Source organism: Leucoraja erinacea, chromosome 4 (assembly GCF_028641065.1).
Source record: "Leucoraja erinacea ecotype New England chromosome 4, Leri_hhj_1, whole genome shotgun sequence".
In the NCBI taxonomy this organism is placed as follows: Eukaryota; Metazoa; Chordata; class Chondrichthyes; order Rajiformes; family Rajidae; genus Leucoraja; species Leucoraja erinaceus.
In genome coordinates, this window is record NC_073380.1 from 44,461,970 (window position 1) to 44,486,663 (window position 24,694).

General features: G+C 42.2%; 1 protein-coding gene across 2 annotated transcripts in view; it reads right to left on the reverse strand.

Annotated features, from left to right (window-relative positions):
* Positions 1–24,694, reverse strand: part of LOC129696330 (putative Polycomb group protein ASXL3) — a 188,686-nt gene that overhangs the window by 14,802 nt on the left and 149,190 nt on the right. For both annotated transcript variants that reach the window (XM_055634149.1, XM_055634148.1), the window contains 3 exons: positions 15,854–15,950; positions 10,503–10,608; positions 7,855–8,920 (listed from right to left, as the gene is read on the reverse strand). In XM_055634149.1, coding sequence (XP_055490124.1) covers positions 7,855–8,920; positions 10,503–10,608; positions 15,854–15,950 — 1,269 coding nt within the window. The remainder of the gene's footprint in view (positions 1–7,854; positions 8,921–10,502; positions 10,609–15,853; positions 15,951–24,694) is intronic.

A 24,694-nucleotide genomic window follows, 5' to 3' on the forward strand; every position in this document is an offset into this window, starting at 1 on the left:
AATTGTAATTTTGGACAGATAGATTGGAACAATTGGGAATATTTGAGGGGAGGAGGGGGGAGAGAGAGGGGGAGAGAGAGGGGGGGGGGGGGGGGGGGAGGGGGGGGGGGGGAGGGGAGGGGGGGGGGGGGGAGGGGAGGGGAGGGGGGGGGAGAGGAGAGGGGAGTGGGGGGAGGAGGGGGGGGAGGGGAGGAGGAGGGGAGGGAGAGGAAGGGGAGAGAGGGAGGGAGGGGGGGGGGAGAGGAGGGGGGAAGAGAGAGGGGGGGGGGAGAGGAGAGGGGGGGGAGAGAGGAGAGGGGGGAGGGGGGGGGGGAGGAGGGGGGGGAGAGGAGGGGGGGGAGAGGAGGGGGAGAGGGGGAGGGAGGGAGAGGGGGGAGGGGGGGAGAAGAGTGGAGAGGGGAGAGAGCGGAACAGAGAGGGGGGGGGGGGAGAGGGGGGGGAGGAGGGGGGAGGGGAAGAGGAGAGGGGTTTTCAACAATGTTCAACAGATTCAGAATCAGTTCCTGTGGATTGGAGGATAGCTAATGTTATCCCACTTTTCAAGAAAGGGGCGAGAGAGAAAATAGGGAATTACAGACCAGTTAGCCTGACTTCGGTAGTGGGAAAAATGCTGGAGTCAATTATTAAAGAGGTAATAATGGGGAATTTGGATAGCAGTAAAAGGATTAGTCCAAGTCAGCATGGATTTATGAAAGGAAAATCATGCTTAACTAATCTTCTGGAATTTTTTGAGGATGTGACAAGTAAAATGGATGAAGGGATCAAGTGGATGTAGTGTATCTAGTCTTTCAGGAAGCCTTTGAGAAGGTCCTGCACGGGAGACTGGTGACTAAAATTAGAGCACATGGTATTGGGGGTAGTCAGAGTCAGAGTCAATTTAATTGTCATTTGGACCCCTGGAGGTCCAAACGAAATGCCGTTTCTGCAGCCATACATTACATACAAATAGACCCCAGACACAACAATAATTACATTTAACATAAACATCCATCACATAGCTGTGATGGAAGGCCAAATAAACTTATCTCTCCACTGCACTCTCCCCCCCCCCCCCCGATGTCAGAGTCAAAGTCATAGCCCCCGGCTGGCGATGGCGATTGTCCCGCGGCCATTAAAGCCACGCCGGGTGGTGCGAGGTCGCACACCGGGTCTTGATGTTGGAGCCCCCGGTGTGCACTCGCAGAGTCCGCGGCCATTCCAGCCGCGCGGAGCAGTGGTGTCAGGCCCTGCTCCAGGAGCTCTTCAACCCCGCAACTCGGGCGGGAGAAGTCGCCGTTGCAGGAGCCCTGAGAAGCGGTCTCCTTCCAAGGAGCCGTGGGCTCCCGGCGCCGCCGTCCACAGACCTGTAGAGAGCCTCCGACTCTCCGGTAGCAGCAGCAGCAGCAGCAGCAGCAGCAGCAGCAGCAACAGCAGCAGCAGCAGCAGCAGCGCTCCTCCACCGCTCCGGACCCGGCCAGCTCCGCGACGGCAACGGTGAGTCGGCACCTGAGTCCCCGGTCTCTTCCTGTTGGAGGCCGCTCCTCGTTGCGGCCTCAACGACAATGGAAACCCGACGAGAAAAGGTCGGGTCTCCAGTGCAGGGAGAGATTCACAAAGTTTCCCCCCCCCCTCCCACCCCCACCCCCACCCCCCACACACACACCCCGACATAAAATAACAAAAACTACATAAAAACAACAGTAGGGTGTTGACGTGGATAGAAAATTGGTTGGCAGACTGGAAGCAAAGAGTAGGAGTGAATGGGCCCTTTTCAGAATGGCAGGCAGTGGCGAGTGGAGTGCCACAAGGCTCGATGTTGGGGCCGCAACTGTTTACCATATATATTAATGATTTGGAAGAGGGAATTAGGAGCAACACTAGCAAGTTTGCGGATGACACAAAGCTGGGTGGCAGCATGAACTGTGAAGAGGATGCTAGGAGGTTGCAGGGTGGCCTGGACAGGTTGAGTGAGTGGGCAGATGCATGGCAGATGCAGTATAATATAGATAAATGTGAGGTTATCCACTTTGGTGGCAAAAACAAGGGGGCTGATTATTATCTCAATGGGGTTAGGTTAGGTAAGGGGGAGGTACAGCGAAACCTGGGTGTCCTTGTACACCGGTCACTGAAAGTTGGCGTGCATGTACAGCAGGCAGTGAAGAAAGTTAATGGAATGTTGGCCTTCATAACAAGAGGATTTCAGTATAGGTAGAGAGGTTCTACTGCAGTTGTATAGGGCTCTGGTAAGACCACATCTGGAGTATTGCGTACAGTTTTGGTCTCCTAATTTGAGGAAGGACATCCTTGTGATTGAGGCAGTGCAGCATAGGTTCACAAGATTGATCCCTGGGATGGCGGGACTGTCATATGATGAAAGATTGAAAAGACTAGGCTTGTATTCACTGGAGTTTAGAAGGATGAGGGGCGTTCTTATAGAAACATATACAATTATAAAAGGAGAAGCTTGAAAAATGTTCCCAATGTTGGGCGAGTTCAGAACCAGGGGCCACATTCTTAGAATAAAGGGGAGGCCATTTAAGACTGAGGTGAGAAAAAACGTTTTCACCCAGAGAGTTGTGAATTTGTGGAATTCCCTGCCACAGAGGGCAGTGGAAGCCAAGTCACTGGATGGATTTAAGAGAGAGTTAGATAGAGCTCTAGGGGCTAGTGGAATCAAGGGATATGGGGAGAAGGCAGGCACGGGTTATTGATTGGGGATGATCAGCCATGATCACAATGAATGGCGGTGGTGGCTCGAACGGCCGAATGGCACCTAATTTCTATGTTTCTATGAATAAATGCAATCAAACCAGGCTCGCCTAAAGTAGGTAGAGCAAAGGAAAGATTATGTGGAGAACATAGTTCTGAGCATTATAGCACACCAGTTCCAGAGACAAAGTCCAATGTCTGCAATGGGGTAGAGGTGAATCAGGCAGAATCCTAACAATTGGAAGCACTGTTCAGAACTCTGATAACAGAGGGGCAGAAGCTAGTTGGTGTTGCTGTGAGGCGGGATTCCACTTTGCCACAGTTACATCCTGGACATGCATTCAAGTTGCAGCGTTGTTTTGAATAAGGGACAGTGCCCATTCAGTAGAAATAAAGACTCAATGAAGGAAGTTCTGGATGGTTCAATAACCCTTTCACCTTGGAATGGAACAGTGACTGAAAATGGTGAGGGTGATAATGTTGCAAAACATCAACCTGTCCCAGTGTTAGCAGACTTTCAGCCTTGTACATACAGTGGAGCCACTTCACGGTCGGTGGATGTGGACAACTCGGAATCCCCATTGAAGAAGGATATGTTCTTGCCCTCAGATCCTGAATATACAGAGTGCTCTTGGGAAAAAGTTCAGGTACAAGATGCAACTCAACCATTTAATGTAAAAAAAAAAACAGTTAACTGCAATGAAGCATCTTGTTCTATAAGAAATGATGTTGTGGATGGATTGGAGTCCAGTGATCTTTCTGAAAGGTATTTATCAAGTGAAGATGACCGAGAAATAAAAGTTAAGAATGGTTCTTCCGATGAGTCTTTTCAACCATATTGGAAGAAGAAGAGTAAGTTACCAGTTAAGAAGTGCAATATTAAGGATGTGAAGAAACAATCTGGACAAAAACGTGGCCGGAAACCAAAGTCAAACTTGGAAAGGGAAGTTTTCTCCACGGTGTATCGATGACTGTATAAGGGTTGCTGTGCTGTTTACAGAGGAATTAGCGGACTTAAGAAACACATAAAACAGCAGCATGAAGAGGTACATGAAAGACCTTGCCCACACACAGGATGTAACAAGGTGTTTCTGATTGATTGCAATCTGCAGCAACATGTAAAGCTGATCCATACAGAAGAAAGAACATCTTTACAGATCAGGAGGAAGTGCAAAGCCTTTGGTCACAACCTCGGAATGACAAACCGTATTTGATCAACAATATTGAAGCATTTTGAGCTCTATCGTATGAACAAGGGTCTAGAGAGAGAAAAGCTGAACATTTTGAACAGATGGATCCCTTGAAAGAGATTATGCACAACCCTATCCAGGAAGATAATGACTCAGAACTGGTGGGTAATACGTGTGGTGACAATCAGGACACTAATGGGGATGGCAATGATGGCGTTTCTGATGAGAAGGACATTGCCGTTTTGTTCCCAACCCTGACCAGATCGATGCCGATGGTGACAGCAGAGGAGACACCTGCAAGGTCGACTTTGACAACAACATCCCAGATATCTGTGACGTGCCCGAGAACAGCGCCATCAGTGAGACTGACCGGCGGAAGTTCCAAAGGGGACGATGCAGATCGTTCCTAACTGGGTAGTGCGCAACAAGGGCAGGGAGTTACTGCAGACCGCCAAATATGACCCTGGCCTTACTGTCAGATTTGAGGAGTTCAACGCCATCAACTTCAGTGGTACCTTCTACGTCAACACAGAGTGCAATCTACGGTGGCTTTGTCTTTGGCTTCCAGCCCAGCAGCCACATCTACGTGGTGATGTGGAAGTGGTCCACCCAAACCTACTGGGAGGAAAAGCTGTCCAAACCCACGGATACGCTAGCGTCTAGATCAAGGTGGTGAACCCCAGCACAGGACGAGAAGGGGGAACACCTCACCCGTGCAACGATCTATGAAGAGACTGGCAACACCCTCGGACAGGTGCGAACTTTATGGCACAATCCCAATATCGCCTGAATCTAATAGTGAAATCTAAAATGGAGTTGTTCGTCTACAAAAGCATGATCTAATAGAACAAAAGAATGGCTCGGTGCCAAGTGTGAATGACTTTGTAAATTATATGGAACACAATATGGAGGACAGGTTGTCTTTTCAATAAATACATTAAGATGGCAGCCTGCAGTAAAAACGTGCTTCATTCAAGGCCATAAAGAAGCCAAGATTGAAAAAATAGCTGACGCTCCAGAGATAAGTAATAACTTGTTATTAGATGAGCTTGATTTGGACCCAGCTTTTCTTATATTCTGATAGGCTTGGGATCTTTCAGTCGTGCCATATTCAGACTTGGTAAGAGTGTTTTATTGATAAGAAAAGTGTATAATTGTGCTCACTCTCCTTTGTTCTGAGAGTGGGGCCAGAGAAACACTGAGCAACGTTTGTGCTCATTGTAGATCTTTGCCACTCCCGTCTGACAAATCAATTAAAGATTGCCATGGTCTACTTTTAACGTTTATTGCTATCTGCTTTTTAAGAAATGAACTTTGACAGGGTGAGTGGACAGATGCATGGCAGATGCAGTATAATGTAGATAAATGTGAGGTTATCCACTTTGGTGGCAAGAACAGGAAGGCAGATAATGATCTGAACAAAATGCTGGAGTAACTCAGCGGGTCAGGCAGCAGATGAGGAAAAGGTAAGGTGCAACGAGACCTGGGTGTGCTTGTACATCAGTCACTGAAAGGTACAGCAGGCAGTGAAGAAAGCTAATGGCATGTTAGCCTTTATTACGAAAGGATTTGAATTTAGGAACAAGGAGGCCCTACTGCAGTTGTAAAGGTGTTAACCTCTTGCTGTTTTTGTTTAATATGTTTTTGTTCTCCTAATTTGAGGAAGGACATTTTTGCTATTGAGGGAGTGCAGCGTAGGTTCACCAGGTTCATTCCCGGGATGGAGGGACTGATATATGATGAAAGAATGGATCGACTGGGCTTGGATTCACTGGAATTTGGAAGGATGAAAGGGAATCTTATAGAAACATATACAATTCTGATAGTATTGGACAGGAAAGATGCAGGAAATATGTTCCTGATGTTGGGGGAGTCCAGAACCAGGCATCGCAGTTTAAGAATAAGGGTTAAGCCTTTAAGGACTGAGATGAGGAAAAACGTCTTCACAAGAGAGTTGTGAATCTGTGGAATTTTCTGCCACAGAAGGCAGTAGAGGCCAATTCACTGGATTGTTTCAGGAGAAAGGTAGATTTAGCTCTTAGGGCTAAAGGAATCAAGGGTATGGGGAAAAAGCAGGAACAGGGTACTAATTTTAGATTATCAGCCATGATCATATTGAATGGTGATGCTGACCCGAAGGGCCGGATGGCCTACTTCTGCACTTACTTTTCTATATTTCTATGTTTCTAGGGCTTCAGAAATATATATTTAAAAAAACAACAATGTTGATAGCTGTGCTGCATGCAAAAGTTTTAAGAGAAATTCCAGTGCACCATTTAAAGCCTTGACACTGCAGACTGGAAGGATTTGGGCTGCAGGTTCAGCCCCGAATATTGAATATCCACAACCATCAACATTCATCATTGACCAGAAACTCCACAAAAATACTTTGGGTGTATGAGCAGGTGGGAGCTGGGATATTCTGAAGATAGTGACTCATTTTTGACCCTTCAAAGCCAAATCAATAAAACTATGTCTGTCCTGGGTCTCCTCCATTGCCAGAGTGAGCAACACCGGAAATTGGAGGAACAGCACCTCATATTCCGCCTGGACAGCTTGCGTCCTGATGGCATGAACGTTGAATTCTCCCAATTTTGCTAGCCCTTGCTGTCTCCTCCCCTTCCTTAATCCTCGAGCTGTCTCCTCCCATCCCCCCGCCCTCGGGCTCCTCCTCCTCCCTTTTTCCTTCCTTCTCCCCCCCACCCCCCATCAGTCTGAAGAAGGGTTTCGGCCCGAAACGTCACCTATTTCCTTCGCTCCATAGATGCTGCTGCACCTGCTGAGTTTCTCCAGCAATTTTGTGTACCTTCGATCTTCCAGCATCTGCAGTTCCTTCTTGAAAACTATGTCTGTGTTACTTTACATTATTGGTTGTCGAAATATATCTTCAATGCATTGTGATTTTCTACTGTTTGTAGCTAAAGTTATGAGTTTTGAAATTGTGCTGCTGTTCCCTGCTCCCAGCAACAAACTTTATTGAAAAATATTAAATTGTACTAAAAGGCCACCAGCTAAAATTGTCAAATATTAAACTGAAACAGCCAGAAACCAACATATGTGGCAGTGAGGATCTGTGACTGACAACACTTTGATTAAGTCTCTGTCCGATGATACGGCACAATTTTGTGTTTGCCTATAAACAGTTTTCAAATATTTTGCACTCCCCATCATATACTACACGAAAAATAAGCACTTTCTTGGAGTAAGTAATTGTAATCAGAGATGCTTTCCAACCCACATATTAAACAAAAACAGCAAGAGGTTAACACCTTTACTACAGAATTATCATATAAATTTAGGAATTTGGTTCCTAGATGCTGGAAATCTGACACAGAAACAGAAACACTCAACCTGTCAGGCGGCATCTGTGGAGAGAGAAGCTGTTAATGTTTCAGGCCCTAGGATGAAGGAACCAGGACCTGAAACACTATGTGGGAACTTTCTTGGAAATGCACCTTTCTTCAATAAAGAATCCAATAATGTGGTTGAGATAAAATACTGTGTATTGCACTGATGATTTTGAGTTTTTGGATATGTTTATAATTCACTACGCAAAATTTTAAAATCTATTTTAATGCAAATATATAATATTTCAGATAAACTACTTGGGCAATGATACAGATGTAAATGCAAGGAGATATGTCAGTTAATTAAAAAAAGACCCAAAATGCTGGAGTAAATCAGTGGGTCAGGCAACATCTCTGGAAGACATGGACAGGCGACGTTTCGGATGGGGATCATTCTTCAGACTAAAGAAGGGTCACCTGTACATGCCCTTCACAGATGCAGCCTGACCCACTGAGTTACAGCATTCTGTGTGTTTTTTAGTTAACCAGCACTTGCAGTTCTTTGTGTTTAGCAGTAAATCAAGGCAATTTAGCATAATGGCAAAAAAAACAATTACTATCTTCAGAAATATATTATCATAATTCACTCTACCACACCTTATTTGGCTCCTCTCCTCCATGTAACATACCTTGATTGGTGGAACCTTTGGCTCTTCTTTAGAAGATATTTCTATTTCACTTTGAGATCTGCTGGGCGGAATGGAAATAGTCTGGACATTTTCAATTCTAGGTCTTTTCTCATGACAGATCTCTAGAACACGCTGCTCTGGTGGTTTTCTCTTATGGAACTCAAGGTCTTTATTATCTTTTCTAGATCCCTCAGAAGATAATGTGGGAGAGTCTAAAAGTGTTGATAACTGTGGTGGTGGCTGAGGGCTGTCCTGTAACATCACGAGTTGGGTTTCAGTGTTTGTGTTCTCAGTTTCAGGCGGCTCAGACAGTATAGAGGCTTCAGAGCATGTCGAGGTGAGTGAGTGTTGGGATGTACAATGTGTATTCCCTCCTGGAGAGTTGTGATTATTGGTGATTGCCTCAAGCTCCTCATTGTAACTGTCTTCGATGGTATGCTCTTCATTACTTGAATTAGTCGTTGGCTCACATGTGTCACTATTCGAAGCATCAAAGGAATCAGACAACCGAGAGGGTGTTGAAGTGGAGATAAGCAGTTGGAAAGAAAGGCCAGATATCTCCAGGGAAGGTGCCTGTGAATCTACAACGCGCTCAGATTGGGACTCAAACTCCTTGATACATTGAGTAATTAGATCAGACTTCAAGTCTGTCAATACTACTTGTTCTGCTTTGTCAGGAGTAAGCAAACGTGACTGATCAATATCAGACACATTACACTGGAGAGGTTTGTTTTGATCATGACTTTCAGAAATATGCGGTTCAACTTCTTCTGCTATCTCTTCCTGAATAACAGATTCATCTGAGGTAATATCTGAGCACAAGGATATAAGCATATCCTCTTCCTTTACAGTTTTGGATAGTTCTTTGGCTGGGGTTTGCTGTATGATGCATTGTGTTTGATCTGAATAAGGCACAAGATTTATTTTGCTATCAAATTTACTATCAGATGTGCTCTGACAAGGCTCTGGTGAGATGCTTTGTGGTGAAAATGAAGAGTTGTCTTGATTTTCTGAAGAATGTTTTACAGATTCCAGCTTCATTCCTTCTTCTTGTGTTATTCCCAACCTGAATACAACAGAAGAGATGAATGTAATAATTTTAACAAAGAAGGCAACTTCCCTTTTATTGCTATCTTGAGATTAAAACAGAAGATTATCCATATCAATAGTTCAGCAGAATATATTGTGTAAAATAAAATATTCCAATAATGTCCACATTTTCCTCTAGGATCTGCCATCTTTAAAGCACTAAATCAAGAAAAAACTTGAATTCCCAGATGTACACTGAAACAAGCTTTATGCAACAGCTAAGTTGCAAGCCCATAAGGTTTGCACTGGGTTAACCACAAAGTGCTAGAGTAACTCTGCAGGTTAGGAAGCATCTCTGGAGGATTTGGATAGGCGACATTTCAGCTTGGGACACTTCTACAGCAAGGGGGGGGGGGGTTGAGGGTGGAGGCGGTGAGGGGGGGGGGGGGGGGGGGTGGAGGGGAGAAAGTCGGAAGAGGCTTTCTCCCCCTTTCTGGTCTGGGTTGATAGACTACAAAATGAATCTAATCTGCAACACAGTGGTCCATGGTTCTTGCAGCTCTCAGGCCAGGACATTTGCTTGCTGTACCTATGCAGTCCATTTAGATCAATCATTGGAATGATTTTATTAAATTAATTCAGTGCATTTAAATGTATTTCATTTTTACTTGTATTTGTTTCTTGGAGCTTGAACTTTTTTAAAGGCTGTGGGGAGAAGGCAGGAGAATGGGGTTAAGAGGGAAAGATAGACCACCCATGATTGAATGGTAGAGTAGACTGAATGGGCCGAATGGCCTAATTCTGCTCCTATGACTTCTAAACTTATGAAAAAGTTTATTTTTACATTTTTTTAATGTTGTAGCTTCCGAGTTTGTGAATTTGAGAGACTTTCACATATTCAGTGACAGGTTAAAAAGTCGGTGAGGTTGGAGATTAATCATAGCTGGATGTCAAAGGTTTTCTGGGAGAATAGGTATTGCTCAGTGAGCCTCGGTCGATTCTGTGTTGGACCTTTCTGATCAACTGGAAACCAGTAAAAAACTGCCTGGAACCACATAGCAAGAAACAGCATGACTCCAGCCCTGAGGACCAGCAATCAAAGTACCAGCAGAAGATATGCCACATTATATTTGGTAGTAGGTAACAGGGAGAGATTGAATGCTGCATATTTATCTTTAATTCTGTAATTTAGGGAAGGATATGAATGACAATAGGCAGCATGGCACTGAATGAACACCACAGGTTTTTTGCTGTGAAGTGCTGCTAAAATGACTGTACCATGTCACTATGTAACGGTGACTGCCAATCACCACCCCCCCCAGACACTTATTATTATTTATTCAAATCATTTGCTATGTCGCTCTTCCAGGGAGATGCTAAATGCATTTCATTGTCTCTGTACTGTACACTGACAATGACAATTAAAATTGAATCTGAATCTGAATCTGAATCTGATCTAAGCAAGGTATGGATTGGTACCTGTCTGAAAAACGACTGCCTGCACTATCAGCAGTAATTAAGAACTAAAAGACACCAATCAGAGAATTGTGCAGAACACACAGCTGAACACAAATGTACAATATTTGGCGGCAATCGCAAAGAACCTGTAAAGTTCTTACTTTTCTCCATAATATTGTTCAAAGAACTTTTCCTTCCATTGTTCAACTTTCTTTTCTTTTTCAATTTCTTGTCGAATACGTAACTGCATTTCAGGAGTAAATTCACCTGCACAATGTTTCCAAAAAATTAAATAAAAATAGTATATTCTTTGTTAGAGTGTGTAGATGTAACATTAAAAAAAACACAATTTTTAATGCAGCAGTGGTCCACAATTTAATTGCTGTTGATAGATTGAGATAGGAACGAAAGTCCAAGAGAAAGTCACTCGGTTGCTTAAGCGTGTTCCCCTATTCAATAATGTTTGGAGTATTTGCAATATTGCTTGCAGTCTTGTCGCTCCATTACAGGAAGGATTTGGAGGCTTTGGAGAGGTTTCAGGGGAGGTTTACCAGAATGCTGTCTGAATTAGAGGGTGTCAACTACAAGAGAAAGTTGGACAAACTTGGATTGTTTTCTCCAGAGGTCAGAGGTTGAGGGGAGACGATAAAAATAGATAAAATTAGATATAGATAGGGTAGAAAGTCAGAATATTTTCCCAACGATGGAAATGTCCAATACTAGAGTGCACAGGTGAGCGGGGGAAAGTTTAATGAAGATGTGCGGAGCAAGTTTTTTTAAATAGAGAATGGTGGGGGCCTCGAACGCATTGTCAGGGCTGGTGGTGGAGGCAAATGCAATAATGGTGTTTTAGAGGCTTTTACATAGGCACATGGAAGGGCAAGGAATAGAAGGATATGAATTATGTACAGGCAGATGTGATCAGTTTAGGTTGGTATTATGATCGGCCCTAGCATTGTGGGCCGAAAGACCCTTACTGTTCTGTTACGACTGATTTCTATTCTAAGTTCATTCCCACAATAATTTGGCCTCAAATATCTCTCACTCGCATACTTAAAATCATTGCGTTAGCATTCATGTTTACATGGGAGAGTTTCCACATTTCCTCTATCTAAATGTTCTCTATCTTATTTCCTGAATATTATCTATACATCTTTACCAGCAGAAAAAATTTATATCTACCAATTCCTATTGAAATCAATTCTCATGTGAACCTTCCATATTTCAAGGAAAATATGCCTTGAGATTCATACATAACCAATTGTTGAAAATCAAAAGAGAGTGGGCGAACACATGGCACCACAAAGACTGCTGACAATTTATAGAGACAGGAACTAGAATCAAACTAGACAGACTAGCAATTTTATTTTCTCTGCTGTCAATCACTGGAACAAACTGCAGAGTTTGACCTTGCTAGAGGAATTTATTTTGTATTTAACAAACCAAGAATATTCTTCATGAAAAAATATCAAGGTACTTTTTAATTATTTGTGCTGTTCATGTAATTATGGTAAGCTCGAAGATCTTTGCTCTTATACAAAATACTAGAGTAACTCTGTGGGTCAGGCAGAATTTGTGGAAGGAATGGATAGGTGACGTTTCACTAGGGACCATTTGCTCCCATACACCTCTCTATTGATTCCTTTTTCTTGAAGAACTTTAGTGTTGAGTTTGAAGTTCATTATCTTGAATTTCCGAGTTGAGTCAGGACCGAAAATGTCACCCATCGATGTTTTTCACAGATGCTGCCTGGCAAGCTGAGTTACTTCAGTCCTGTGAGTCTTTTTTTAAAAACTAGCATCTGAGTTATTCCAGTCCTGTGAGTCTTTAAAAAAACAAACTAGCATATAGAACAGCATAGGAGCACATCCTTTGGTTCACCACGTCTGTGCCGACCATAATACTAATTCAAAGTCTACATCTACATGATCTATATTCATCAATTCCCTGCCTGTTCATGTGTTTCTCTAAATGACTCTTAAATATTGCTATTGTATCGCAACTTCACCTGGCAATATGTTCCAGGCAACTACCCCTTTTTGTCTAAGTAAAATTGTCTCATAAATGTTGCTGATAATTGTCTCATAAAACTTTCCACCTCTCATCCTAAAGGTCTACCCTCTCGTATTTCACTTTTCCCGGGAATTTTATTTTCATAATCTTATCTATTTCTCTCAGATCACCTCTCAACCTCCATCGTTCCAAAGAAAACAATCCACGTTTGTCGACCCACTCCTGAAACCAAATATTCTCTAATCCAGGCAACATCCTGGTGAATTTCTTCTGCAAACTCATCATAACTTCTACATCCTGCCTGTAATGCGTAGACCAGAACAGTATAGAACATTGCATTGTACAGCACAAGAACAGATACTTTGCATATGTTGCTAAGACCATCGCTTATCAACCTGCACATAATCCGTATCACTCCATTCTCTGCATATCCATATGCCTATCCAAAGGTATCTTAAATGCCATTATTTGTTCAAAGTCAATTTGAAAAGTTAAAAAAACATAAAAATAACTATATTAAAAAAAAATAGCCCATGTCAATCTCCAAGAGTCTAACCATTCTTATGTAACATCCAATAGCAACAAGCCCTTGCCATCAATATTCAGTGAAGGGATGATAGTGGTGGTTGCCATTCACCAGAAATTCAACCATAAATAACATGACAACAACACCTTTTCAGAAGCTGGGTAACTTGCAGCAAGTGACTCATTGAAGTATTTCCATTTTCTGTACGTCAGAAGCATGAAGGAATACTTTCCAAATGTCTGGCAGAGAGCAGCTCCAACAATGCTCAAGTAGCTCAATACCTGCTAGGCCAAAATTGTCTGCAGTCTACAAAACACATTGCAATGACTTGCTTTTGCTATACCAAGAATGCCTCTGAAACCTGCAACCTCTACCTCGAGGGCAAGAGACACAGGTGCATAGCAACACAATCAGTTGCAGGTTTCCCTTCATCCTGACTTGGATATATTTACTCTTACTTTATTGCTATATTGTTTTACAGTGTAAATCCAGGAATCCCCTACCCAGTCGTACTATGGGAATATCACCACCACCATTTCAAGGGCAAGATGAAACTGCTAGCCTTGCCAGTGATGCTCACATCCCCCAAAATATGCTCACTAGATGGTCGATTAAACAGATGATTTCTCACCTTGTGGATTTTCACCTTCCCACCTAAGCTGATTTTTTTTTAAGTCTGCAGTGTTTCATTTTAAAGGCCCAACTTCCAAACAACCTCCATGGTACAGTCAAAACACAAGATTCCAATACTCGCAGAACATACGCATAATTTAAAGGAAGAATCTAATAAGAATGTATTACAATTGATTAAACTTTTAAATCTTCCAAAAACTTATTGCATCTTCTGTACATTCACATTTAGATTTTTTTTACTTACTCCTTTTTAAATTTAATTTGTCATGCATCATCAGCCGTACTATTTAAACACATCTGCTTTGCATTTACTACCTTCCTTTTCATTCATTCTATCCCATTAGTTTTCTCTGCAGCTTTGAAAATATTTTATCCATAACCTTCTTTGTTCAATGAAAGATCAGCAGAAATCTCTCCACATATGATTTGCTGTTATTTCCAGCATTTTCAATACCTTACTTGTGCATTTGAAGCAGTTTTTTTCAATTTTCTGAGAGTTGTTGTTATCCTTGGAGTTATATAGTTACAGCTAAAATTCAAAAATATTTAACATTTTGTGTGAGCCCAATATGAAGTACTATTTTGTTCATAGATAGATGCCGAAGCTTTCTTTGAGACAGTTGTTTGTTTGCAAATATATTAAATGGCTTAAATTGAATACTTCAGTCCTAGTACTTTGCGGAATTACCAGGGTGTGTAAACAAAATAAAGAGTGGTTTTCATGACTACTAATTATTATATTTTAAATGTAAGTTTTCAATCACAGTAAACTATCATGATATATGATGTGGATTGCTTGTTTGTTGTGAGTTGCAATTCCTAGTTTTGGGAGTTATCTTTAGTTTAAGTAAAAATTTGTGAATCAACTTTGATGGGCCTGTTTTATGATGATTACTGCAGTATCCTTGTTGAAATGCAAAGATCAACAATGCTGATCAATAAGAGAGAATGGAATTCTGTCCCAAGTTTGAGAATGAATTCTTTTCATTTTTCCAAAAAATAACTGCAGGATTACAGTGAAGATTCTCCAATCACTTTCATGCCCTTTGAACATTGATGACGACCTGGATAGACTACTTACTTTTCTTTGTGACATTACTCCAGTCTTTAGTGCCCTGCTATAAGATTTATCTACCCAACCTAATTTCTTAACCACCACCACCACGTTTGAAAGGCATGTCCCAGACTGTTTTAATGAAGGGTATTAACCATGTATTTAAATAGATAAGACCCCTGATAAAATAAAAAAACAGAAAAGTGTCATGCAATTACATTAATCAGTAATCTACTATGAGCATCAATCATAATTTCCAGTTACTTGTCAAGAGAATTGTTGAAATGCAATAGTGGAATAGTTCAATTTGTTGAACATCATCGAAACAAGTAGTTAGAAGAATATGATTAGGATGGACTCTTCATACAGTTGTAGGGGTTTTCTTAACATCCTTTCAAATACAATTTATTTTTGAAAATATAAATTTTTATTAAAAAAACAATGTATGTAATGAGTGCATCAGACTCTGGGCAACCAGAACGGCCAGCAGAGGATAAATGCCTGTAAAGTTACACTGAAGCAATTATCTATTACATAAATTGTAACTTTATCAGGATATTACAGTTTACATTTAAAGAACAGAATTATATACTTGAAAAATATATATCTGAAGCGCCAAAACCAAAATTAGAAACTAAATCACTTCAATTTTTCCTTCAGTGATATTTTAATCAATAATTATGTATCTTTTCACCATTCTGAAACAATGTATAATTACCTGCCAGTTAGGTTAAAATAAATGTTGCAATTCAACTTTTCACGGCATTAATTACAAATTATATTTATTTATTCTCAAGAAAGAATTGTTGTAGACTGCAAATTATTTCCCCTATACTGTTATCATTATAGGCGATAAATCAACCAGAGGCAATGCTCATTTTGAGATCATTCGTAAAGAGTCCTCAATAAATTGCTTAGTGGACGATAATGCAGACTTTACAGTGACATTTACATTAACTTTTACTGAACAGAGTGCCTGAAATTTAATGGCAGTTGCACTCGACATGCATTACTTGGAAGTGCTGTGAATATAAGCTTCATGAGATCCTCTTTCCTTCACCCTGATGTCTGGCTGCCTGCCTGTTAGCTGAAGAATGAAGAAGGATACAGTAACAATACTGCAAATGCTCAATTACTTTTACTATTTGGAGGAAGAGATATTAAGATCACAGAAAAGAATATACAGATTAGATACAATGCATTCCAATCCCACTTTGAGGAAAGCATAACATTCCTAATTCTGCTTGTACATTAATGAATTAGACATAACGTTGAATTAATTATACCTTCTGCTAGTCGTTCCTTCCAACCTTGTGCCGCATAAGCAAAGAATTCATTATTCAGGGCTGAAGCACTGAGGCGGGAAACCCCATCGCACCCAATCTGAAAATAAGATAATTGCAGCATGAGGCAGAATTAAATAAATTATAGTTTGTAGAAAATTGTTTATCAATCAAGTTTTTAACATAAGTTTTACATTTTTTACAGAATTGTACTCACACCATGTGCAGCAGGCAGCCATGATTAGATTAATCCATAGTAGTCTGAAGAAGAGTCTTGACCCAAAACGTCACCCATTTCTTCTCTCCAAAGATGCTGCCTGTCCCGCTGAGTTGCTCCAGCATTTTGTGTCTACATTAGATTAATCTACTTGGCGTAGAGTGCAGCTGGTGAATTTGTTTCAGGTATAAATCAATAATGAACTTCACCCACAAAATGGACACAAAATGCTGGAATAATTCAGCAGGACAGGCAACATCTCTGGAGCAAAGGAATTTTGAAAAAGGGTCTCAACCCGAAACGTCACCCATTCTTTCTCTACAGAGATGCGGCCTGTCCCGCTGAGTTACTCCAGTATTTTGTGTCTATCTTTGGTTTAAACCAGCATCTGCAGTTCCTTTGTGCACATATCACCTCCAAAATAACTTGTCAAAACAATTTCCCAGGCATAGTGAAACCATAGTGTAGAGCTGTACAAATTACATCCAATGGCCATGTTTCCACCTTGAGCATATCTGACGTGCACTCTGCAAATTCAGTGGACAAGAAAGTAGTGGATGTGTGTTATATTTCATTTTCGAGTTTTGGTTCCATTTATTTTAATATAACAATTTTGGAAGCACAGTACCACAGACTCATGCTATTTCCTTGAATGTTTACTATAATTAATCTATTGCCAAAGCACATTTCCAGGATCAACCCAATTTAACAATGATCGGTGAGCAGAAGCAGAAGCCATCTGTGATTGACACCTCTCTCTCAGTGGGAGAAACTTTATGCAGTTCTGCAAGGGTTAAAGGTCTGGACGAGGTACAGTCTGGATCTCTGCTGGTGCTTTATGCCCTTTTCTGAAATGAGGCTAAGGACTGTTAACAACAGCAATCCAGGGTGAATATCATACACTACCTGTGGAGGTGGGAACTGCAGATGCTGGTTTAAACCAAAGATAGACACAAAATGCTGGAGTAACTCAGCAGGACAGGCAGCATCTCTACACTATAGACCATACACTACCTCTTCCACATCCTCTCATGTCTCTACATCTATAGAAGCTGCACACAAAATGTTGAATGGCACAGCCAAAGGAGAAGGCAATCTACAATAATCTTTGAATAATAGTTCAGTAATTACTTACAGACATTAAAATTACACACCAAATATTTTCAAATTTTACAATGAATTCTGAACGCAGTCATGGGTTCAAACACCCAAATAACCTTAAAGTATTTATTCACACATAACTTTACAAGCAGCCAGATGAGTACAATCTTCCAATTAGTGTACTTCAGTGTCCACACGATCATTCCAAATATAGATTACACTTTTCATATTTGGGCATGCATTCACATTCAACAATTCGAAACTTCCCTGATTGTCGTAAGGCATTTCGTAGTTTATACAGGAAATCCATTCATGAGGATGTCTTGAGAAGATTTGAGTTTATGAGGAAGGAGGTCCTACTGCAGTTGTACAGGGCCCTGGTGAGTCCGCACCTGGAGTATTGTGTGCAATTTTGGTCTCCTAATTTGAGGAAGGGTTCACCAGGTTCACCAGGTTAATTCCCGGTATGGCAGGACTGACATATGATGAAAGAATGGGTCGACTGGGCTTGTATTAACTGGAATTTAGAAGGATGAGAGGGGATTTTATAGACAATAGGTGCAGGAGTAGGCCATTCGGCCCCTTAAGCCAGCACCGCCATTCACTGTGATCAATGCTGATCATCTACAATCAGTACCCCATTCTTGCCTTCTCCCATATCTCCTGATTCCACTATCTTTAAGAGCTCTGTCAGCTCTCTCTTGAAAGCACCCAGAGAACTAGTCTCTACAGCCCTCAGAGAATTCCTCAGACTCACAACTCACTGTGTGAAAAAGTGTTTCCTCATCTCCGTTCTGGCTTACCCCATATTCTCAAACTGTGACCCCTGGTTCTGGACTCCCCTAACATCTGGAACATGTTTCAAGCCTCTAGCGTGTCCAAACCCTTAATAATCGTATATGTTTCAATAAGTTTATAGAAACATATAAAATTCTTAGGGGACTGGACAGGGTAGATGCAGGAAAAATGTTCCCGATGTTGGGGGAGTCGAGAACCAGGGGTCACAGTTTAAGAACGAGGGGTAGGCCATTTAGCACTGACATGAGGAAAAACGTTTTCACCCAGAGAGTTGTGAATCTGTGGAATTCTCTGCCACAGAAGGCAATGGAGGCCAATTCATTGGATATTTTCAAGAGAGAGTTAGAAACATAGAAACATGGAAACATTTGGCCCTTCGAGCCAGCACTGTCATTTATTGTGATCATGGCTGATCATCCACAATCACTAATCCGTGCCTGCCTTCTCCACATTACCTTGATTCCGCTAGCCCCTAGAGCTCTACCTAACTCTCTTTTAAATTCATCCATTGAATTGACCTCTACTGCCTTCTGTGGCAGAGAATTCCACAAATTCACAACTCTCTGGGTGAAAACTTTTTTTCTCATCTCAGTTTTAGATGGCCTCCCCTTTATTCTTAGACTGTGGCCCCTGGTTCTGGACTCCCCCAACATTGGGACCATTTTTCCTGCATCTAGTTTATCCAGTTCATTTATAGTTTTATACATTTCTATAAGATTCCCTCTCATCCTTCTAAATTCCAGTGAATACAAGCCCTGTTTTTCCAATCTTTCCTCATAAAACAGTCCCGGATTAACCTCGTGAACCTATGCTGCACTGCCTCAATAGCAAGGATATCCTTCCTCAAATTAGGAGACCAAAACTGCACACAATACTCAGATGTGGTCTCACCAGGGCCTTGTACAACTGCAGAAGGACCTCTTTATTCCTATACTCAAATCCTCTCATTATGAAGGCCAACATGCGATTAGCTTTCTTCACTGCCTGCATTACCTGCATGTTTACATTCAGTGACTGGTGTACAAGGCCACCCAGGTCTCGTGCACTTCCCTTTTTCTAATCTGACACCATTGAGATAATAATCTGCCTTCTTGATCTTGCCGCCAAAGTGGATAACCTCACATTTATCAACATTATATTGCATCTGCCACGCATCACTCACTCAACTTGTCCAAATCACCCTACAACCTCCTAGCATCCTCTTCGCAGTTCACACTGCCACCCAGCTTTGTGTCATCTGCAAATTGGCTAGTGTTACTTTTAATCCCATCATCTAAATCATTAATATATATTGTAAATAGTTGCAGCCCCAGTGTGGCGCTTTCACGCCCACGTTGGTTCTGCATACAGTCTGTTACCGCTGGCAACTCATCAGCAGCCTCACAAGAAGGTCCAGCCACAAGAGCTCAATAACAACTCTAAGGTCAGATGCACTAATTGGCCTTATCTGCACACGGGTTATGATTGGTGAGAATGTAGGTAAAAGGGGCAGGTATGTCGATCGATTACCACGAACTATGCAGCTACTCAGGCCAACACTGACACTGCGAACACCTGCTGCCGCCCTCCAACGCTGCACACATGTTTTGGTCCAACACGGCACTGTCTGCCAACCTCTTCAGCAAGCATACGATGGCCCTTACAAAGTCATCCAACGCCTACCCAAATGTTTTGTGATCTATTGGAACGGAAAAACTGACACCGTATCTATCGACCGGTTAAAGCCAGCATACAATAGATAATAGACAATAGACAATAGGTGCAGGAGTAGGCCATTTGGCCCTTTGAGCCAGCACTGCCATTCAATGTGATCATGGCTGATCATCCCCAATCAGTACCCCATTCCTGCCTTCTCCCCATATCTCTTGACTCTGCTATCTTTAAGAGCCCTATGTAGCTCTCTCTTGAAAGTATCCAGAGAACTGGCCTCCACCGCCCTCTGAATGTGAACCATACGTCGTGAACCAACCGACTACCTCACCCACAGAACCGATGAAGTCACAAGACCCCAACACTTCCTGTCAAAGACCTCCCACACTGCAGTACCAAACAAGATCAGGGCGTAAAATCAATCCGCCAGACGGGGCAGGACGAAGCCAGGCAGTCACCCCCTTGTATGACTCAGTGGCTGAGGGGGGATCTGTGGCACCTTCACATCCACGCTGGTTTGCATACAACCTGTCACCGCTGGCAGGTCCAGCCACAAGAGCTCAATAACAACCCCAAGGTCAGACGCACTACATTGATGAGAATGTAGGTAAAAGGGGCATCTGGAATAAACGTGACACAAAGTGTTGTTTGTTCTTTGCTTACAATAGATTCTACACCAGCACTGAGCCATTCTGACAGGAACAGTGGCGAGTGGAGTGCCGCAAGTTAGATTTAGCTCTTTGGGCTAAGGGAAACAAGGGACATGGGGTAAATGCCAGGACGGGGTATTGATTTTGGATGATCAGCCATAATCAGATTGAATGGCGGTGCTGGCTCAAAGGGCCGAGTCCTACACCTATTTTCAATGTTGTCATATTTCTCAAAATACTTCTCGGATATGAAGTTATAGAGACTTATATACGTGAGAATTTAACAAGTTTTCTGTCAGGTAAATGTTCACTTCTGAACTTCTTTCTCATTCAATTCCCTCATTCAAAGCAGTTTAATAAGTCTGTCTAGCACTTCAAACATCCTGTCAATAACGGGTAGCAAGATAATGTTTACAATCTATCCACCTCAAGTCAAGTCAAGTCAAGTTTATTTGTCACATACACATACGAGATGTGCAGTGAAATGAAAGTGGCAATGCTCGCGGAACAACAAAACAACCAAACAAATTATAAACACAATCATAACACACATATTATTTTACGTAATAAATAATAGAAGGAAAAACGTTCTGTACAGTTAGTCCCTGGTGAGAAAGGCGTTTACAGTCCGAATTGCCTCTGGGAAGAAACTCCTTCTCAGCCTCTCCGTTCTCACTGCATGGCAACGGAGGCGTTTGCCTGATCGCAGCGGCTGGAACAGTCTGTTGCAGGGGTGGAAGAGGTCTCTCATAATTTTGTTTGCTCTGGAGTTGCACCTCTTGTTGTATAGTTCCTGCAGGGGGGTGAGTGAAGTTCCCATAGTGCGTTCGGCCGAACGCACTACTCTCTGCAGAGCCTTCTTGTCCTTGGCAGAGCAATTCCCGAACCAGATGGTAATGTTCCCGGACAAGATGCTTTCCACCGCTGCTGCGTAGAAGCACTGGAGGATCCTCAGAGACACTCTGAATTTCCGCAATTGCCTGAGGTGGTAAAGGCGCTGCCTTGCCTTACTCACCAGTGCTGAGGCGTGTGATGACCATGTCATATCCTCAGAGATGTGGACTCCCAGATATTTAAAACAGTTCACCCTATCCACAGGATCACCATTTATACTCAATGGAGTGTACGTCCTCGGATGATGTGCCCTCCTAAAGTCCATGATCAGCTCCTTCGTTTTTTTGATGTTCAAGAGGAGGCTGTTCTCCTGGCACCAGAGTGCTAGATCAGCCACCTCCTCCCGGTAGGCCCTCTCATCATTGTCTGAGATCAGGCCCACCACCACAGTGTCATCAGCAAACTTAATTATTGAATTGGTGCTGAACCTAGCCACACAGTCATGTGTGTACAGGGAGTACAATAGGGGGCTGAGGACGCAACCCTGGGGCGATCCTGTGCTCAGGGTGAGGGACTTCGATGTGTTCCCTCCCATCTTGACTACCTGGGGCCTGGCGGTGAGAAAGTCCAGGACCCAGGCACACAGGGAGGTGTTGAGCCCCAATTCCAGTAGCTTCCCGGCCAGTCTGGTGGGGACTATCGTGTTGAAGGCTGAACTGTAGTCTATGAACAGCATCCTCACGTAGCCCCCCTTCTGGCTGTCCAGATGGGAGAGAGCGGTGTGCAAGACCTGGGAGACCGCATCGTCCGTGGGCCTGTTCGGACGGTATGCAAACTGCAACGGGTCCATGTTCCGAGGGAGGAAGGCGCAGATGTGATTCTTCACCAGCCTCTCAAAGCATTTCATGACTACCGAGGTAAGGGCCACCGGACGGTAGTCATTCAGGCAGGCTGGGGAGGCATTTTTTGGTACCGGTACGATGATGGATTTTTTGAAGCAGGCAGGGACCACGGACTTGTCCAGGGAGAGGTTGAATAATGTAGTGAGCACTGGAGCTAGCTATTAATTCTCTAACTTTGTTTCAAAATGAGTCAGCAGTGAGGTCATGAAAGCTGCAGCACAAATGCCAGCACGCTTTCTTTCTTTCAGTACGTCAATCAAACACCTTTTTTTACACCATCCCTCATTTTCAGAGAGCACTCAGGTAATGTTATTCTGCCTTGAAAAGCAAAAATAACTGCAGATGCTGAAAATCTAAAACAAAAAATAGGAAATATTGTACATGCTCAGCAAGTCAAGAGGCATCTTTTGTGAGAGAAACGGAATTATGTGCATGTTGTTTATCTTTCATCAGAACTAGCTGTCAGAGATCACGTAATGAACACCAAATGCAAAACACTAAATGGGAAGGATTGCAAGCATGATTCACTGTACCTTTTCAAGTTTATATTAATGCTGTAGTCTCTTCTGCATTGGATAAGCCAAATGCAAACTGGCTGGCTACTTTTCAGAACACCTCATTCAGACTGTGAGTGACTCTGCTTCCATTTGCCTGTCACCTAAGTCCCCATCTCTCTCCCATTCTGACCTGCCTTGGGCCAAATACACAGTACTGATGATTGCTTCCCACCCTCCCCATCCCCAAAGAATAGCATCTCTTCACCTGACAAGGCATTTACTGCCCTCTGGACTTAAGACTGAAGACAACCATTTCAAATAACCAGCTTCTTCAGTTTGTATCAGCTCTGGCTAGTTTTGATGAAACTCTACTCTCTACACAAATGTAGTCCAGTGAGATGACTTTCCATTTTCCTGTATTTTTATTTCATGATCCTGTACTGTTTTCTCCTGTTCTCAAATACTAAATTCATTAGATATATGTATCTGATGCAAGCAACATGCCAGAAATCATAATGGACCTGGCTACTCATACAATTGAGGGACAGCCATGATGTGTATCGGGTCTATCTCAAGATTCCAATGCAGGAAGAATAGGTCACGTCAATCCTAGGAGCATGACACTCAAAAAAAATGGCACTGCTACATATTCCTGCAATTACATCAGAATCTAAAAGGATGCACTAGAATCACACTGTTTCATTACCAACACTGCAGTTACATATTTGCTATACATATATGCTGAATGATATTAGATTTGAAAGCGATTTAACAATTATAATAAACAGGGGATTTATGCCAAGAATTGAGAATAAATCAAAGATAGGCACAAAGGATAACTCAGCAGGTCAAGCTGTATCTCAGGAGAAGAGGAATAGGAAACGTTTCGGGGCGAGACCCTTCTTCAGACTGAGTGTCAGGTGACAGTGAAAAGAGAGATATGGAAATTAAGCACTGTAGATAGGATATTACTTGAATATATGGAAATTATATGGACATACATGTTGATGCAGCGGACAAATATTCATGGAAAGAAAGAAGGTCAGTGTTCCTTTGACTCTACATCATCAGTGGCTGGTGTACTTGAAATGTTTGGCATCTTTCATTGATCCTGCTCTTCTCTCAGCCTTGAAAATTCCCAAGGGAAAATTCATAGCTGCTCTCTATCAGCTTTTGTGTAAAAATATTGCACTGTGGAAATTGCTACAAAAGAATCATGAGATAACAGGGAGAAAAAAACCCACAATAATCTGAAAGATTTCCAGACAATATGAAAGATATATTTTTTTAATGCTTTAAACTTCATTCATAACTCAGCACAAAGCGCTGAAGGGCTAGTTTATATTGGAAGACAATCAAAGCAGCACTAAGTTAGACCTTATAGGAACGAGGTTAATGTGTTACTTATGACCAGCCATATACCATACATCTGGACATTTTTTGTAATAGATTGGAATTTACGGAATAAGATTAGGGCAGGTGAAAATAGGTGGCAAACTAGTGTAATAGATAAGGAGGTAATTTTCTGTTTGGCTAAGTTTATCATGTGTAAAAATGCATGACATATCTGGAATATCTATCTTAATGTGCTTCAAAAGATGTATATTACATATTTTTCACATTCACAAAATGTACCCTTTATGAAATGTTATTATGTTCAATGAGAAGATAACACTAGGTTATGGCCTTGATTTGGTGTAGGACAAATTATGGTTTATTATTGTAAAGGATTCCCCATCATGTCTATAGGTATGTCTTCCAATTACATGGTTACTCACAGAATTATGAGATTTAGTGAAGTCTAACAAAGTCTTGTTGGCCTGTCACTGCCTATCAATGGAAATTAATGTCTTTGGTTTATTTTCAAATTGATAAGGGTTCTGCTTCCTCTCTTCATCATGACAACAAATATTGTTCAGTACTGTACAGCCACAGCCCTTCTCACCACTGAAAGCATCTATATGAGGTGGCATCTGTCATCAAGGATTCCATCATTCCCCCTCCCCCATCTTCAAACCACGTAAGCCCCTTTTCTCACTGATACTGACGGACAGGAGATACAGAAGTCTGAAGTCTCACAGCACCAGGTTCAGGGATAACTACTTTCTATAATTATCAAGTTCTTGAACCGATCTGCATATCCCTAATCTTAACTCGGCGAAAGAACACTATAGACCATATGCACTATGGTTCGC